The sequence below is a fragment of the Falco peregrinus genome, chromosome 4, assembly GCF_023634155.1.
Source record: "Falco peregrinus isolate bFalPer1 chromosome 4, bFalPer1.pri, whole genome shotgun sequence".
Taxonomy (NCBI): domain Eukaryota; kingdom Metazoa; phylum Chordata; class Aves; order Falconiformes; family Falconidae; genus Falco; species Falco peregrinus.
Genome location: NC_073724.1, coordinates 19844606 through 19861316, shown reverse-complemented (window position 1 = coordinate 19861316; position 16711 = coordinate 19844606). Strand labels below are relative to the sequence as shown.

The following is a 16711-nucleotide window of genomic DNA, read 5'->3' as shown; positions in this document are numbered from 1 at the left end:
GCTGGTAACAGAATGCCAGAGGATTAATTTTGTGATTTTCCCCACACGCCCTCCTCTCTTCCAAGGGAAAATCCATAGGAGAAGCAGGTAGAACCTTGGACTGAAAGTTTCTCATGGATTATTTTCAGCATTACTTTGAAGACGTATTTCCCTTTGTCAGATGAACCTTTCAATTGTTTGTCCAAAGGACAGTACTTGGGAAGTAATAGAGCTGGGGGAGTTAGAGAGGTTCAAAGGACTCGTCCCCTGCTGACAGAAAAAGTGACAGCTGCAGAAGGTCTGGAAGGTTGTTAAGTGCAAATCACTACTGAAGTCAAGCCTGCTACGCTGGCTTACAGCTACTGGGCTATTTTACCCAGTGTTTTTGGGAAATAACTGAAATGTGACTTGCCAAGAGAGCTGTGAAGGGGAGGGGACTGCAAGGGAAGGAATCAGCAACAAAAATGGAAGAACAGAAAATAAATACCAACAAAAGGCTTTTCTAAGGCAGGCTGGCATGGTGATCGAAGATGACTGATGGAAATAAAAAACTTGGAGATGTCAGAGTTTCTGTGAGTTAACCTACCAGATTTGAGTCTCCTTTACCTGATAAATTCTTTACTTTTACTACCAATATTATCTACTGGCAAAACCGTATTATTTTTTGAAGCTTTTGTTCAGGGGCAAACTGTGGCCTGTGACCAGACTAAGACACAGGAAGCAGATGCAATTCCTTTGAAATTAAGTTACCCACCTGGTCCAAGTTTTACTCTCACCAGCTGAGATTTCTGAATTTCTGAAAAAAAAAACCCTGAAATTTCCTTCTACCCATTCAATTCAGGCTGTTGCATAAACTAAGGAAAACACAGTGCAGGGTAGTTAAAAACATAAGAAGCTGTTTGCCTTTGTTGACAGTCAGGTTCTGGTGTGCATTTGAAAAACCACTCAGTTATGCATTGATAAAGCAACCAGTTTTCAAATTATTTGGCTTGGTGGTTTGCGGTTTTGTTGTTGTTGCCAGTGTAAAACAGCTACATCCTTAAAAAAAAAAATAAAATTAGAAAAGTCATTGTACGTTTGGGTGTCAGCCTTCCCCTCTAAGCTGCCAGCAGCAGGAAGCCCTTTATGAGCAGAAACACCTGTGGATGTTTCTCATTTTTGCATGCATACTTCAACCTTTCCAAGGGCATTCCTCAACTTGCAGCTCTTCGTGCAAAGCCAGAGCTAACCTTTTTGTCTGGTGAGACCATGGGGTAAGTATTTTGGCCTCTGGGCCCCGTCTGTGGGAATTCTTGCGCAGAGCTAGTCATGGCAGCATTTAGAGAGCTATAAAAATTACTCTTGAAAAATACTTCAGAGTATGGTGCTGGCCTGGGCATGGAAAATCTTTAATACCGAGCAGCACGGACAAGTGTGTATAGGGACTTTAGCTGGCGGCACGGTGACGCCTGGCAGCTCCGCGCCCAGTCCCACGCACTGATCCTGCTCGTGCACTTACCGACTAACGGCGATTTCAAGCCCCGTTTACAAGCAAACCCCGCAGAAGCCCCCTCGAACACGGCGGCGGCACGGCCCTTCACACCCCTTCGGGGCTCCCCCCGCGGCCCGACCCGGCTGAGCGGCCCCGGGCGGACAAAGGCGGCGGGAGGCGGGGAAGCGCGAGGGGCCGTGCCGCGACGGGGCTGCCCCGCCACCGCCACCCACGGCGCCGCTGGGCCAGCCCGGGGGCGGCCCCGGCGCGGCGGGGGGCAGCGGGCCCGGCCCGGCCCGGCCCCGACGGCGCCGCCCGCCACCGCCACCCTCCCCACCCCGGTCCGCCCCCGCGCCGCGACGGGGCGGTCGGCGGCTCCGCGCCCGCCGCCGGCATGGAGGCAGCGGGGCGGCGCGGCCGGGCCGAGGGGCGCCCCGCCTTGGGGGTGCTGCGCCCCCCTTTCCTCCTTCTCCTCCTCCTGGCAGGTCAGCGGGGCGGGGGGGAGGCGCGAAGCCGCGGGCGGCGGGGGCGAGCGGGGCCGGGGCCCGGCGGTGGCCCCCGCGCCGCCCCCCGCCGGCAGCCGCCGCGGGTACCGGGGCCCGGCGGTTCGAGGCAGGCGCGGGGGCTTCTCCGTGTCGCCGGTGGTCGCACCGGCAGCCGGGGCGGGAAGGGGCGCCCGGGGTGCCCCGGCAGCCCCTCTGGGGGAGGGCGTGCGGTGCGTGAGCCCCTGGCGGGCTGCAGGGGGTGGCACCCGCGCCCTCCGGGGGAGGCGCCCAGAGGTGTCCTGGCCCCGCGGCCCGGGCCGGCCGGGACACCCCTCGGTGCCGCCGGCGTCGCTGAGGGAGCGGGAGCCTCAGGCGGCTGCTGCTGGCGGAGTAGCGGGGCACAGCCGGGGCGCCTGGGGGCAGAGCGGGGGCACAAGTGCCGGTGCCAGGGGACCGGTAACGGAGCAAGGGCCTGGGGCGGCTGCCGTGGGAGGAAGCGGCTGCGCGGGGAGGCCCGCACGGCGCCACCACAGCAGGGCCCGTGCCGGCCGCGGGCCTCCCCTCTGCTCCTGGAGGTTGCCGTCCGCCCCGGCGCCCTTGCTGGGCAGGCTGGCATCCAGGCCGATGGGTCAGGGGCTCCAGTTCAGTGTGCGTGCGTTCCTTTGACACAGGTGTGGCTCGAGGTTTGGGGAGCAGCTGCGTGAGCTGCCCCGTGTGTTGCGTTGCACAGCCCGCTCCGGCCCTCACCCTCGCCTGGTGCTTGTTTTCAAGCAGAGGCCAAGCACGAGCAGGTTCAGAGAGCCGACCTGCTAAAATCTGATGGGCGAGAGACTGAGGTTTTGGGATGGAGCAGCAGCACGAGCCGTTCACCGTGCAGTCAGTTTGCAAAGGAGCCTTGGTGCGAGGTGGGAGCCTGCGGCTGGAGGTGGGGCAGGAACGGGAGTGCGGCAGCCACTGGGATGAGGTAGGGTCACCTGGATCCCCGCACGCCAAAAGATGGGCCAGCACGGATGGAAGGCAGTAGCAGGAATGGGATCTGTAGCATGATCTGCCTGGGGAATAGGAGCCACAGCGCATCGGGAGCGCAGAAGCATAGTTTGCCATCTTTGTTTTCAGGTCTCTGCTGTGGCAGTGTGTGACCAAAGAGGTCACCAAAGGTGAAGGCAGAGACTCCGTCTGGATTCATCCAGGCCACAGCTGAGGTCCTGGCAGTGGGGAAGGAGAGCCTGGGATGAGATGGAAGAAGTGTGGGATCCCAGCAGATGTTTTACAGTGTAGTGGCAGTACCCAGAGACTGTACGGTGTTTTCACCTCGGGGGACCTGACTTAGGACTTTGAAAACACTGAGTTGCAACAGCACCGGAGGTCAACAGCTTTAAAATAGCTTCTCATGGCAGTAAAAGGATATGTTTCTTCCATGTTTCTTGATTGTAAACAGCTCTCTTACTGTTGTTTCACCACTTGCGTTGTTCCTCAGTCTGGCAGAGCATCGCTGCTGGAAACGTTTGTGGCTCCATCTGGGGAGGACAGTCTTTTGCAGTGGGGCACAGAGGGTATCGCTGGCCCCCCATGCTGGGCACTGCCATGCTGTGCTGGCCATGGCCCTGGAGCTGGAGTGGATAGAGGGCAGAGCTGCTGCCAGCTGGCAGGGGATGAGGGAGCCCCGGGCAGCTCTAATTTGCACCCTGGGCTAGGGCTGGGCAGGGACTGGGGGAGTTAGCCAGTTCCCAGACAGCTTCCGTCTCTCCTGCCACCCTGCAGCTCAGCAAGACGGGCAGCCTGGCCTCAGGTTTCTCTCAGGGCTTCTTACTGGAATGGAAAAAGGTGATCCTGTGGTGTCTTGACATTTCAAAATGCTCTTTTTTATTTTAAAAGATGAAGTATGAGAAGGAACTGATACAGCCAGCTACAAAATACCCATACACAAAACAGCTAACTTTGAACTTCGTACTGAAATGCAGAATGAGTGGGAATGGGCTGCCATTAGGATTACAAGATCAGGTCGCGCCTCGAGTGTAGTCCTGTGATTGTACAGAACTGTTAGATTGCATTTTCTTTAAAGCTGTGCTGTACAGAATTTTGTTGTTGCAGTCGTTTGACCGCATGAATGTTATTTTTATTCAGCAGAAGATTGTCTGGCTCAGTGTGATAATGACTGCAAAGCTTACTGCTGTGATGGGACTACTCCCTACTGCTGTTCGTATTATGCCTACATTGGGAATGTCCTTTCGTAAGTATATCTGCGCTTTAGAGAAAAATGGATGTGCTGCGTTCATGGACTTGTAAACTCTGGTTGTGGGAAACTGTTTTGGCAATAAACAGTGGCAGGGTTTGGGGTTCTTTGCTTTTGGTTTTGTTCGCTTTTTTCCTTGCTGGTAACAAATAATATTCCTCTAAAGTTTCATGTCCAGATATTTTTGAAGCATACCAGAAAGCTTGCTAAAAACTGAGGGTTATGTCCCTAGATTGTGCACAAGAGTGTAATTTGTGCAGGTAAGCTTCAGAGGTAGAACTTTGTTTCAAGCTCTTCAGATGAAAAGGGCAGGAAATAGAAATCTTGGATTTTTTGTTGAGAAGCTTTGTTACAATATCTGAGTCAAAACCACTGTTCAAATTACTTGGATTTGAGGTTCTTTTTGCTTTGAGTACTTTGTTTTTCCTTTTCTTTTTGTTGACTTACTTGGTTTTGTTAAATGGTGTTTTGGCTTTTGGTGGAATTTATTGAATAGATTCTAGGTGAGGGTAATCTGACTGTTTTATGCTGTTGTATGAACAGAATGTTTCACAGTGCTAAAAAAACCCCACAGCAGGTGAAATGGGGTGGTTATGAATATTTCCTATCTAGAGAAAAATATAGGAGCAAACTTGATTAAAAACACAGACTCCAGTGCAGCTGTTCAGCTCTGCATCAGTGAGGAAGAAGAGAAGCTTGCATGCTAGTGGACCTGACTCTAGGCTCTGGGCTGAATGTAAGTGAGAGCCCGTATGTACTACATTCATGTGCAAGGACAAACAAAACCATAAAATTTTGTTCTTCAAGACAGGGCATCTTACCTTCTGTTTCTTCAACCCCACCGGTTATTTCCTTAACCTTTGGCATGCAGTCTGTGATGTATTTTTGGTTTATATTCTTGACTAAAACCAGAAAAGGAAAAAGAGGTATGTCATACGGACCGCTTGGTGCTTGGGGAGGAGTGAGTGGGAAGGTGGTAGCTGCTTTTTCTAAAAAGACTCCTCTGTCACAGGTTTTGTTTGAGCCATGGTACCTGGGGAACATGCCAGTGTTCCCTTCAGTGTGTTTTATAGCACTTTGAAGGAGTAGGCAGAGTGATGGTATTTTAATACAGAATTGATCCACAGTTTTTAAAGCAGATCAGACACTTCCTGGGCTAAGGTAAATAAAATGATGATAGAGCACCAGAATCCTTCATTTCTTTGGAAATAAAAAAGTGTGTACTTAAGATTGATTACTGTTGGAGAATGACAAGTGATTTTTTTTCCCTGCTCACCTGCGGAATGTCTGTTTTGATGGTTTTTTTGCTTTCTCATTCCAAAATTGCTTTCCCATTTACATGCATGGAAGGAGGTGCTGTTTTTGAATACCTTATTCAAGCTCGCGTATGGTTAGGGATGATGGACACAATAGTGTAGGATATCACATTATAAGAAGGAAGTTTCCCATAGAGCAAGTGAATTTCGTCTCCCACTTCCGTATGAATACATCACTGGCATTTGTGTAGCCAATGTCAGATCTGTGCTTTGGGAAGGATCTGCTAGAGGTTTCTTTAGAGTGACTGCTGAAATGTTCAAACCATGCCTTCAGTGCCAGGTTGCCATCTAGTCTTTTTTATGTTTATTTAACAAATGTAAACATTTAAACAGAGCTGAGTGCAAGTGGCTCTGACACATTGGAAGGGTTTGTGTGTATCTGGATTGTTTGGAATACTGGAAGGGGCTCTTACAAGTGCTGTTTGCCACAACACATCTCAAAGGAGACATTTGATTCTCCTAATATTTTATGGTTAAGTACTCCAATTCATAGACTTGAAGACCAGTCAAAAGCCATTATACTCCTCTGACCTGACATTTTGCATGATTGAGCCATATATATTTTTTTTCCCTCAAAGCTGTTTTGGGTGTGTCTTCTTTAAACATGTGTAATCTCATTTTGAAAACTTGAGGCATTAATGAGTTGATCAACTTCCCTGGTAAACTGTTCTATAGTTCGTTTACTAGCATTGCTGGGTAACAAAGGTTGAAATTCCTACTGTTGGCTCTTACCTTATCTGCAGGTTTGAAACGTGGCCCTAAATGGTCATCATGACAGCTCTCAACCTTTTTGCTGAGCTGGGTGAACTCTGTCAGCCTCACATGTAAGATTTGCTTTGTTTTGCTTTGCCCTGCTCAGGGGTCAATTCTTTGGCCTTCCTTTGAGCTCGCTCCAATATTTTTATTTCCTTCTTGAAGTGTGGCTAGCAGGGCTTAGCACAGGGCTTTGACAGAAGCCTTGCTAGGATTATTTTTTCCTGTATCATTCTTAGAGTACTTGTTTTGAAGCAGCTATCTGTGATGATCACAGAAGATACAAGTGAGCTTGTTCCAGCTCTGAGTCCTTAAGTCACAGTCTTCAAAGCACGTCTGCTGCGTTAAGCCTGCAAAGTGTTCTTTGCTAGGGTTACTACCTTGCGTTTAGTTGCATTGCAAAAGATGTTATTGTGACTTTAACTATGCTCCATAAGAATCACCTTCCCTTTTTATTATTTGGCACTATATTGGTTTTGGGTTTGTTTTTTTTTCACGTGCAAGGTTTTCCTGCAGAAGTTGCATATTGCCTCACCCTCAAATGACAAAACAATGAAATTGCATTACAAGAAGAGATGACCCCTGCAATCTGGAAGTGGCCACTAGCAACCTATCTGCTCGTATCTTTCTGTTAACTGCTGTGTATTGAAATCTCTTAAAGAACCATTTTTAATTACACAAACTATGTATCCTGATAATTCCATGTAATGCTTTTCTTTAAATATCCTTCTTTTCATCATGTGTGATCCTACTGTTTGCACCAAACTTGGTGCAAACTTGACTTGATCTGCGGTGGGTGCTTTCAGGAGTGCCTTTTCAGTGTCCTAAACACTGTTAGTACGTCTTCAGTGTTGTATTGGCTCTCTGGCTTATTTAGAGATTGTGTGTGCTCCTTCATTTGTTTACCACTAATTTCTCTGCTCTCTCCATTCTTTATAAACCTGCATGTCTTTCTGAATTTTCTGCTGTCTGTCTTCTCTGGTATGGTTTTTTTCACAAGTGTTTACTCTCTCTTGCAAAATGTTTTCTCTTCAAAAAGTCTTTTGGTGTGCAGTAGGTTTTTTTTTAAAGTACTCTCTGTTTTGTTTCATGCCTCTCACTCTTCCCTTTCTAGATCCATATGCCAGCAATTGTGCAAACAGACTATAAACACCAGGCAATAATATATATACTGATTTGAAAACAAAGTTACTGTGACTAGATCATGATCATTGATATGTAAGTTGCTTGTGGCTTTTAGGTTATTAACTAACTCTCTTCACTCATTAAAATGAGATTCAACATGGAGATATTCCATGTAGGGTTTTAGAATTTTCTATTTTAGGAAACCATCATCTTTTTAGGACACTGGGGAATTTTTTTCTTTAGTTAGATGAGGTTTTCAGCAAACATCCTCCAGGCTGCGTGCATCTGTGATTAGCTGGTTTTTCTTTCCACACATGAAGAACAGATGCAGAGTTACCAGCTCGCTGTAGTATTAGGATTCCAGGGCCTGTAAGAGATGTTCCAGTAGGTCCATCTTTACTTGGACTACAGTTGTAATCTGTAAGCATTCAAGGTTTGTGACTGAGTCATCTGTAATCTCGTGAGCATTTCTAATGTGAAGTAACACATCCGTCCTTCTCCTCTCTCGCGTTCATGATACCCTTTCAGACAAGTTGCTAGAGCATTAATGTTCCAGTTAGATTTCCCTTCCTATAGTTTTCAATAGCTACAGCCTGTCATTATTTCCTCTGATGCATATGCATTTCCTTCTGTTTATTTGCTTGGCATCTAGTGCTTAGTAGCCCTTCTAAAAATGTTTGTTTTTTTTTTTCTTGGACAAATTACAGATTTATGTTTGGACTTGTGCAACATAACAGAGCTGTGTCTGTGGGACGAAGGAAAAGGTGTAGGGATACTTGAGTGCGCAGACTGTTCCTCCTGCCCACCTTTTCACTTCCCACCAGAAGAAAGCTTGGAGGCACGCTTCCCGGCCTTCAGCATCATCGCAGCCCTTTGAGTCGAGAAACTCAAACTTCCCTCCTCCTCAGAAGCTAGTTTCTAAGCTACTGAATAATTTGTGATGGACCTTTTATCAGTTTTCCTGTGCTGCATCTGCTTCTGCAGCTTGCTACCAGGCTAGGGACTGTGAGAACTGCAGCATGTTTTCTCCATGACAGATGCCCCAGTCTTGCCCACAACGACAGTATCTCCCTAACTAACCGACTGGCAGGATTTTGCCTTCCATCATTTAGAGGAGTTAGAGACATCTGGTTATTGCCTTCAGCTCCAGCGTCAAACCCCAGAGCTCCTTAGAGGTGGGAATAGGTATGAAAGGGGTTTCTTCTGCAGAACACAAATTTGAGTGTGTTCTAACAGTGCTTTTTGTATTTCTTCTGGGAGGCCCCAAATTGTCTGGCCCTCATGTTTACCCTAGTGGATTTTTTGTGAGCTAATTTTCTTGGTAAATATCTTCAGAATGTCTTACTCTAAGACAACTTCTAGTTAGAAAAACAAAACAAAATAAAACAAAACACATGATTCCAAGGACTTCAAAAGTAACTGGAGGAAAAAGTAAATAAAAGCTTTAGAGAACTGCGATCTCATTATAGGTAGTGGATGGTGATTGGCAAGAAGAGTAGGTGGAAAAATCTTACCAGAGATGGTGAGGATGTAACAGCCTGTTTAGTGACCACTGAAATATTCAGGTGTTATTTACATGAACTTAATGTATGTTGGAGGGGGTGAGGCTTTAGGTGGTTTGGTTTGTTTTGTTTTAAGTCTATAGAGGTTGCACAATGTGGCCAGGAAGGAAGGAAGGCAGACAGAGAGAATGGGAGGAAAAGAGGCAGAAAAATTGTGTGCATGCCTCAGCCTGCAAAACTGAAGAAAAAGCCGTGTGTAGTGTATCTACATCTGGCATTTCACGTCGATTACTTCATATCCAGCAGTACTTTTGAGAAAAGCAACTAACCTCAGAGAATGCCACGTTTGTGAAAGGAAGAATGTCCCAGCTGATTGACTTGATAGGAGAATATGGGATAGAGGGTGGGTGTGTAAGAGGAGTCCACCAAAGGACAGAATTTACATTTTAAGAGTTAGGAATATAGAGATGTAGTTTCTGCAGTTCATAGTGAATAAAAAAAAATCAGGAAGCTTGGCATTCACTGTAGATTCCAAATAATTAAAATTAGACACTTTCAGGCATCCCACAGTAAATATGTGAAGCAGCATATGGGTTGGGCATGGTTCTGTGTCTGCATGACAGTTGTATTGTACTCTGCTTAAAATAAAACTGTGTTCCTCATCAGTGCAATGTTCAAAATTTGCCATGATTGAAGCACTTCGGGACAATATGTAAAACTACGATTTACCTGGCAGTTGCCATTTTGTGCCTGTGGCTCTGTGGCTTCTGATATGATCCCAGAGGTGTGCCAAAGGCCTGGTTCAATAATTATTTTTTCCATTTGGCTTGAGTTGTGGCTTCTGATCAGTAGAGTCTTCCTGAATGAGCACACGGAGCAAAGCCTGAGGATGTTTGTGCTGAATGCTTGGGGCTGGCTATAAACATGTCATCAGTAAGGGCAAGACTCTGATAATTCGACTAAACTCATTTCCCTTTCATTCTGTATAAAAGTTGAATAGAAGTTCAGCCTTTTAATCCATGGTCTTCAGCATCTGGAGTACCTGTGGAAGCATGCTATATTGTTTATCAGCCTGGGGAGACCTCTGCAAGGTTGCAACCAGAGTTGCAACCCAACTCTCCGCGTGCAGTGGGTTGATTAACCACAGCTTAAAGAAAGATCTGCTGGAGAGAGAACCGGTATTTGAAATGTGACCTTTGCAAAGTGTTGGAACTTTGAGTTGTTTTTCTGTTCCATGCCTATTGTCCTAGTTGATACCCTTTGGCAGAGAATGTGCAATCAGATTTACGACCAGAGCGGTATCTGCTCTTGATGATGGCTGCAGAGGAAGCCCTTGTCAGTACCGGAATTAAAACACAGGCTGCCTCTTCTTTGCGCTTTGTGTTTTTATTTCTGACCCCGTGTTGGGACAAGCAGCTCAAAATGAGAAAAAACTGTTTTGCTTGCCAAACAGCAGCTCTCAAAAGACAGCTCCCAATTCAAGTCTCCTGGTGTCTTAACTGCTTTGAAATGTTTGGGAGTAATGGGATCAGGTTCTTTTGTTTGTTTGATCATTTTTGGAAGTTTAGGGTTTGTTATTTTAGTAGGTAGCCATAAGAACTGGAATACCCTTTTTAGTGAAAACTGGAAGTCTTTGGAAACATGCAAGTTCAATTGTTCATAAGTAAAAAGGCTAGCACAGTTTGGTACTAAAACTTGAATTGTTGACATCCCTGTGGGTCATCTGTTTTTCATCATTTGGAAGATTGTTAGAATTTGGCCTGAAAATGGAAGCATTAAGGTATAAATCACTGAAATGCTCTCTGTGACTTACAGAAAACTCTAAGGGGGAAAAACAAACATTCGTAAGGAATTCAGTGAAATTAGCTTGCTTATACTGCACTATTTTGAAAAGACTTTTCAGTGAAAAGGAGAGATAATTTTGTGTTTATCACTTGTGGAGGTCTGGTTTGGAAGCCTGCAGGATTTTCCCATAAGGTTTGGTCATGTAAAAGATAAATGTTTTCTTAACACTTAGTAAGGCTGATGTAAAGACTGAGCCTGAGGAATTAAGTTGATCAGAAGAGGACTGTCCTTTCTTTGCCAGAGTTTTACCTTCTGTCTGGGTGGAAAGGTCCACCTCTGAATTGGATAAGAATCTGTAACTTTTTTTCAGTCATGTGTACATCCAAAGCTTTTGAGAGAATTCAGGTAGTCTGTTAGGCACCAGTTCAGCACAGAAGTTAAATGCATTTGTATCTTCAAGGTGGTGAGTGGATGCAATGGACAGAGTCCTCATTCTGAGGAAATCAATAAGCTAATTACTTCAGTGGGGATTTCATGCACTTGGCTGTAATGGGACAAGTTGTAAGCTGAAGTACCTTGTTGAATCCAAGTGTTAGAAAAAAACATTTTTTTATTTCTGTTTTGTTTTTTTTTCCAATCACCATGGTCCCGTCCATGCTCACTGCCATTTCATGATCCTTGTTCTCAGTTCAAGCGCTGCTTAAGAAGGTGTGTCACTCCTGGAGGGTCAGGAGTTACCCAGGACAAATCCCCTCACATCTGACTCATCCACTCCCTGCACACTCGATGCATACATGTCTCCCCTACTCCCAGCTAGAGAATTTCCATTTTATTGGCCAATTCTGAGATTTCACTGCGCTTGCAGGATTCTCAGAGGATTAGTTTGTTGCATTTTATACTGGTTGCTCTGGAGTAAGTAATATCACAGCAACTCAGAGCAGGTTTATTAATGAAGATACTTCTGGGTCAAAAGCTGTGCAAGAGGGCCATTTGATGCTGCACACAGTGTAATTGCAGCCAATCCAAATAACACCTGTAGCACGATTTCAATATTTGAACAATATTGTCCTAGAAAGATAAACTCTCATTCTAATCTTAATATGCTTATTTAAGGGACAGAAACAAAGTTCGGCATATATAAGTGAGTTATTAAAAATTAAAGGAAATGAACTATTAATTCACAGGGCAGCCACAAGTTCCTTTGGGATTTATAACCACAACGAGATAGAAATTCCACAGCTAGCACAATCTTTAAAGAAAACTAATCACTATCATAAAAACCTTTTTTTTCCCCTGTAATGATTTTTTTTTTTTAAATACAAGATTTCTTCTGGGACTTACTCCATATGTAAGTATGTAGTATGGGATGGAAAGGTACTAATACCACAAACCGGGCAGGCATGTTTCATCATTGTGTCTCCCTCTGTTGGCTTATCCACACAGATAAGAGATTTTTACTGCTATCATTAAATGGAGTTATTCCTTTTGCTCACAAGGGAGGCTTGGTTTCATGCTGAATGTTCCAGCTTCTCTCTCTTTATTGAGGCCTGTGGTACAGTTTGGCACAAGCACAAGAGGTACTAAGGATCTACAGCTATTGTTGGAACATCTATTCGTGAGCCAAGATGCACTGAACCTTACTTTTTAGGTGTCTTGTTGACTTGCTGTGCTGCTGTTGAAGTATAAAGGGACTCTGCAAATGATCTCTACTCCAGTCCTCCTTACAGTCCATGGTCCAGATGATCTAATGAAGGTATAATTAGGGTACTGCTGCCCTGTAGCTATTTCCAGCTGCTGAGCAGCCCGTAGGGCACCAGCGTTAGTAAACTAGGAACATACAAAATGTGATCCCAAATGTGTGTGCTTATGCTATCACATTAACTGCAGTTTTGGTCTGTGATACGATGTACTGCTTATTCCTGTTCTGCCTGTGCATTTGTCTTTTTCCTTCCAATAGCAGGGTAAGGCTGGGCTTAGATCTAAGCAGTGCCCCTTCCTTTCCTTCCTTTCTCTCACCACCGGTGCTCCCTCCTTGTCCCCAGTAAAAGGAACAGAACAGAAATAATAATTTCTATTAGGAGAGCAGCAGTTAGCCTTTGAGAGAGACATGTCCCTCCATGGAGGGGGAGGCACTAGCTTCACCAGCAGATGCCCTGCACTTCAGAGGACAGCATCCCCCAGGAGCAGTTTGCAGCCCTCTGGGTAAAGTAACACAAACTGGAGAGAACAGGAATGTTGTCAAGGAGAGGTCAGGGAATTGCGGCTGCTGCCTATTATCTTTGCTACATGATGTGTGTATGTATGTATATACACGTGTATATATGTGTGTGTATGTATACACACAATTAATATAATACGTCTTCTTCTGAGATTCTACTTTTGCCATTTTTCTACAACACTAAAACCATCTCTAGAGTACCGGCTGGTGTTATGATCCTGCTCTTGTATCTGTATTGTTGAAGCACCGTGTTGGTGGCACCCGTCAGCAGCACGCAGCATTCAGAGTTCAAGGCACCATGGAGCCTGTGAGACCCCCTTGCTGGGAGTGCTCCAGGTTGGCTGGCCTCGGCCACCTTGGTGGGGTGGTGAGCAGGGAGAAGGGAGGACAGCTGCAGCGCTCTTGTTCCTGTACCGTGATGCCTCTGTGATAGACCTTGGGAGAAAAAGAAAAAATATATCAGATATATTCTGATAGCAGACTCGGGAGAATTTAGAAATGGAAGACAAGCAGTGGAGACATCCAAAATTAATTACTTACATATAAGTAGCACTTATAATATGATGGAGTTTAAATGGTATGTGACAGCAGCTCTTAATTCTTTTGTTTGGCTCAAATCCTCCAAGTTCCTGAGCTTTTGGGCCTCTCATCTGCTGCTTTGGAAGTGTAAACCAAGAGAAGAGAAAATAAGCAGCCAGCATAAATTTAACACTTCTACTTTTCATTGTTGGGACTGAAGCAACTCTTAAGAGTTTTGTACAAGACCTTATTGAAATATATCTCTTGGAATCTTCTAGATTTTCCTGGAGAAGTAACAAGAATTTTGTTAGTGCACTACTTTGTATAAAGAATACAGCTTTTTTTGTAATCATCTTTGCTTTCCACTTGTGTAGCATATTCCCTTCTGAGGGTTTTGAAGTACTTAGGATTGTCAGTTGTTTCAGTCTTATGCTCACAATACCCTGTCAGGCAAGGCAACAGTCTCTGGGCATTGCTGGTCTGCCATCCCCTGAAAGTGGGCTTCTCCAGGTGATGGGCTGCTTAATTCTAAAAACAATATAAACTACCACAAATAAAGGTGATTTGTTTGAGTTATGGGCAGAATTTTTGTTACTTGGAGCCAAAGTTTGATGACTGAATATAGACGTTGAATATGCCATGGGTAAGCATATTTAGATGAAAACCTCTTGGGATGGAAATGGCCTTGCATGTGGGCAGTCTGTGTGTGCCATGTCCAGCACAAAAGTACTCTCAGCTGTGAGTGAGAAGCCTTGGTGTTAACCTAATGTAGGTAATTAGTAACCTCCCCACAAACCTGTTTTGTCATGTGCAAACACTGCATTCTTTTAAGGCAAGTTATTTTTGTCTGCCTTTCTGTTTGCCGACGTCTCTGCTCTGGGGCGCAGCTTCTCCCGCACTGCAGTGTGCTGAGCGCTTGCTACGCTGCATGGTCCTAGTCCCTGAAGACCTCAGTGAGGCTGTGTCCGATGATAGCCAATATATTTACATGGCTGAAAGCTAATATTGTTTATTAAGTTCACGGCAGTAACCCTGTGTTTGGCTTGGAAATGGATGGCCTATTTACATAAACTGAAATTATGAAAATGGATGACAGGATCGCCAGTGTGCTTACCTTGCATTGCTTTCCTCCAGTGGCTCCTTGTAAGGATAATTTGATACTAAATTCCACTGGAGAGTGAAAGAATAGAGCTTCAAAGGGATGGAGGATGGATGAAAAGTTATGGCCTTCATTCTCCATTTTCAACAACATTTAAAACTGTATGAAGTAAAGCACAATGCGTCTTTGTTCCTGAGCCTCTTCAGCTGTTGAACAAAACTTAACGATTGAATTAGTGTATTTCCAGAAAGGTAATAAAATGTCAGCTTCACAATAATGCTTTCAAAATTGCTATATGACAGGGGTGCTGTAAATATAGTGGCATGTCTGCTCTATGTTTTGAATAATATGCTACATCCCGATAACATGCTGAGATTAGGAGGGAAGCTATAGTATTTATTGTGTGCATTTGGTAAGCTTATGTTGTTGCTATCTTCTAACGTAAGTTATTTTGCATTAAAAGTCCGTATCAAGAGAGGAAATTTTTCCTGCTTGCTCCTCACAGCCCTCACCAGCCCTCCTTTCTTCTGAAGTAGGTGAGGATGAAATGACCTCTGTGGTGTGGCTACTTGTGTGAGCAGGGGATGGATTTGGTGACCTAGGAAGGACTTTTCACATCAGCCACAGAAGGAAGAATTTGTTCTGTTTCAGGCCTCGGCTGATCAAACATTTTGAAGCTCTCAGCAAGCTGGTAGGTACGAGGTCTCTCTCCCATATTCCTCTGCAGTCACAGGCTGACAGCAGCTGCTTACAAGCTGACCTCCAGGCAGTGTTTGCACAGCAGGTGGTGAGCAGCATTGTTTGTGCAGCGGGGACAGTCACCTCTGCGTGTGAACTGGCCTGTGCACTGGTACAGAAACAGCCCTGGTTTACATCACTCCAATTTAGCAAGTTACAAAGCAACTTTTGTTTTGGTTTTTGAGCCATGGACCCTTGTTTAGAGGAAGGAGGGTCTTTTTTACCCCCTACAAAGAAGGGGTTTTTTCTATGTGAGTATGTATCGAGAAGGATGCCTCCGTAGGCACCTGAAGAGCCCTATGATCCCCTCTGAAGGGCTGGGCAGCCTTGCTGGGGGGTCCCACTTGGGCAGGCGGGCAGTGGGAGGCTGCAGGGGGTCTGTTGTGATTGCCAGGCCAGGGCTTCTCCCTGGGCTCTCTTCTGAGTGTCCACTAGATCATCAGGTATTTTTAGGAGTCCAGAAAAATAATGCCTGTAATTTATCTCCATGCCATTTGAAATCTGTCAGGTACAGTTACCATCAGGTACCTTTGAAACAGCATCAGTTAAGTTTCTCTATACTTCTGATTTATTTTCCTCCAGACATCTGTTGTCATCACAGGACTACCTGCAATCCTAAATCACCCCAGGAACTTGCAGTAACTAGGTTATACCCTCCTTAAAGGTTGACTCATCTCTTCCATGAAGAAGCTGTGTTACTTGGAAGTTCTTGTTGCTTAAAAGGTGGGGAGGTTACTCCCCAGGGGGGCGGAGGCTTGCTGGCTCATCCAGAAAATCACCAGGACTCCTGAGGAGCTTCCAGCTGCCTGGACTGCATGGGGGAGAGCAGGGCTGTGTCAAGGATGGAAAACTCCTGCTTGGTACTCTCTTTCTATGCCTTGTCATATAGTGGGGTTTAAAGGAGAATTGTTCATGGCGTTTGTGTTCTGTAATTGAAGGAAAAGGGCAGGTCGCACCTCGGTAGCTATGAGCTCTTATCCCGAGTGTACTTACTTGGCAGGTGCCTGCCCCTGCTGCCCATCACTGGTGGACATCTGCTCTTTGTCCTCCCTGTCCTGCCCATGGTGCCGTGCTCTGGGGAGGGCACAGTTTTGGGTGCATTGATCCAGCCTGGTGCTCAGCCTTTGCCTGGCAAGAACAGGGTAGCCAGAGGGGCCTCCTGGGAGAGGCTGAGACCTCGACGGGGAGGACGCAGTGGCCCTTCGGGTGGTGAGGACATGTTCTCGCCGCACAGTTACCCTCTTACATCTTCCCAGGAGGCTCCCAAGGCCACTCCATCTGGATACAGCCCTTGTGTCGGGAGAAAATGCAGTACATCTTTTAGCTAATACAAAAGCAATTACTGCTTTGTGAGACTGGTAACTGGAAAGCAAGTTACTGGTTAGCAGCCGTTGTTTAAATCTGAAGGAGCTACCCCTCAAGTGAGGGTTTTCACTTCAGCTTCATTATGTGTCAGTAATTTAATCTGTGTTGCTGATGGGGCTTTGT

The 16711-nt window shown here is 45.7% G+C and overlaps 1 protein-coding gene across 1 annotated transcript in view; it reads left to right on the top strand.

Annotated features, from left to right (window-relative positions):
* Window positions 1-1734: 1734 nt before the first annotated feature.
* The window catches only part of CYYR1 (cysteine and tyrosine rich 1), a 63352-nt gene continuing 48375 nt past the window's right edge, over window positions 1735-16711 (top strand). The window contains exons 1-2 of the mRNA XM_055802816.1: window positions 1735-1935; window positions 4060-4165. Coding sequence (XP_055658791.1) covers window positions 1845-1935; window positions 4060-4165 — 197 coding nt within the window. The 5' untranslated portion in view covers window positions 1735-1844. The remainder of the gene's footprint in view (window positions 1936-4059; window positions 4166-16711) is intronic.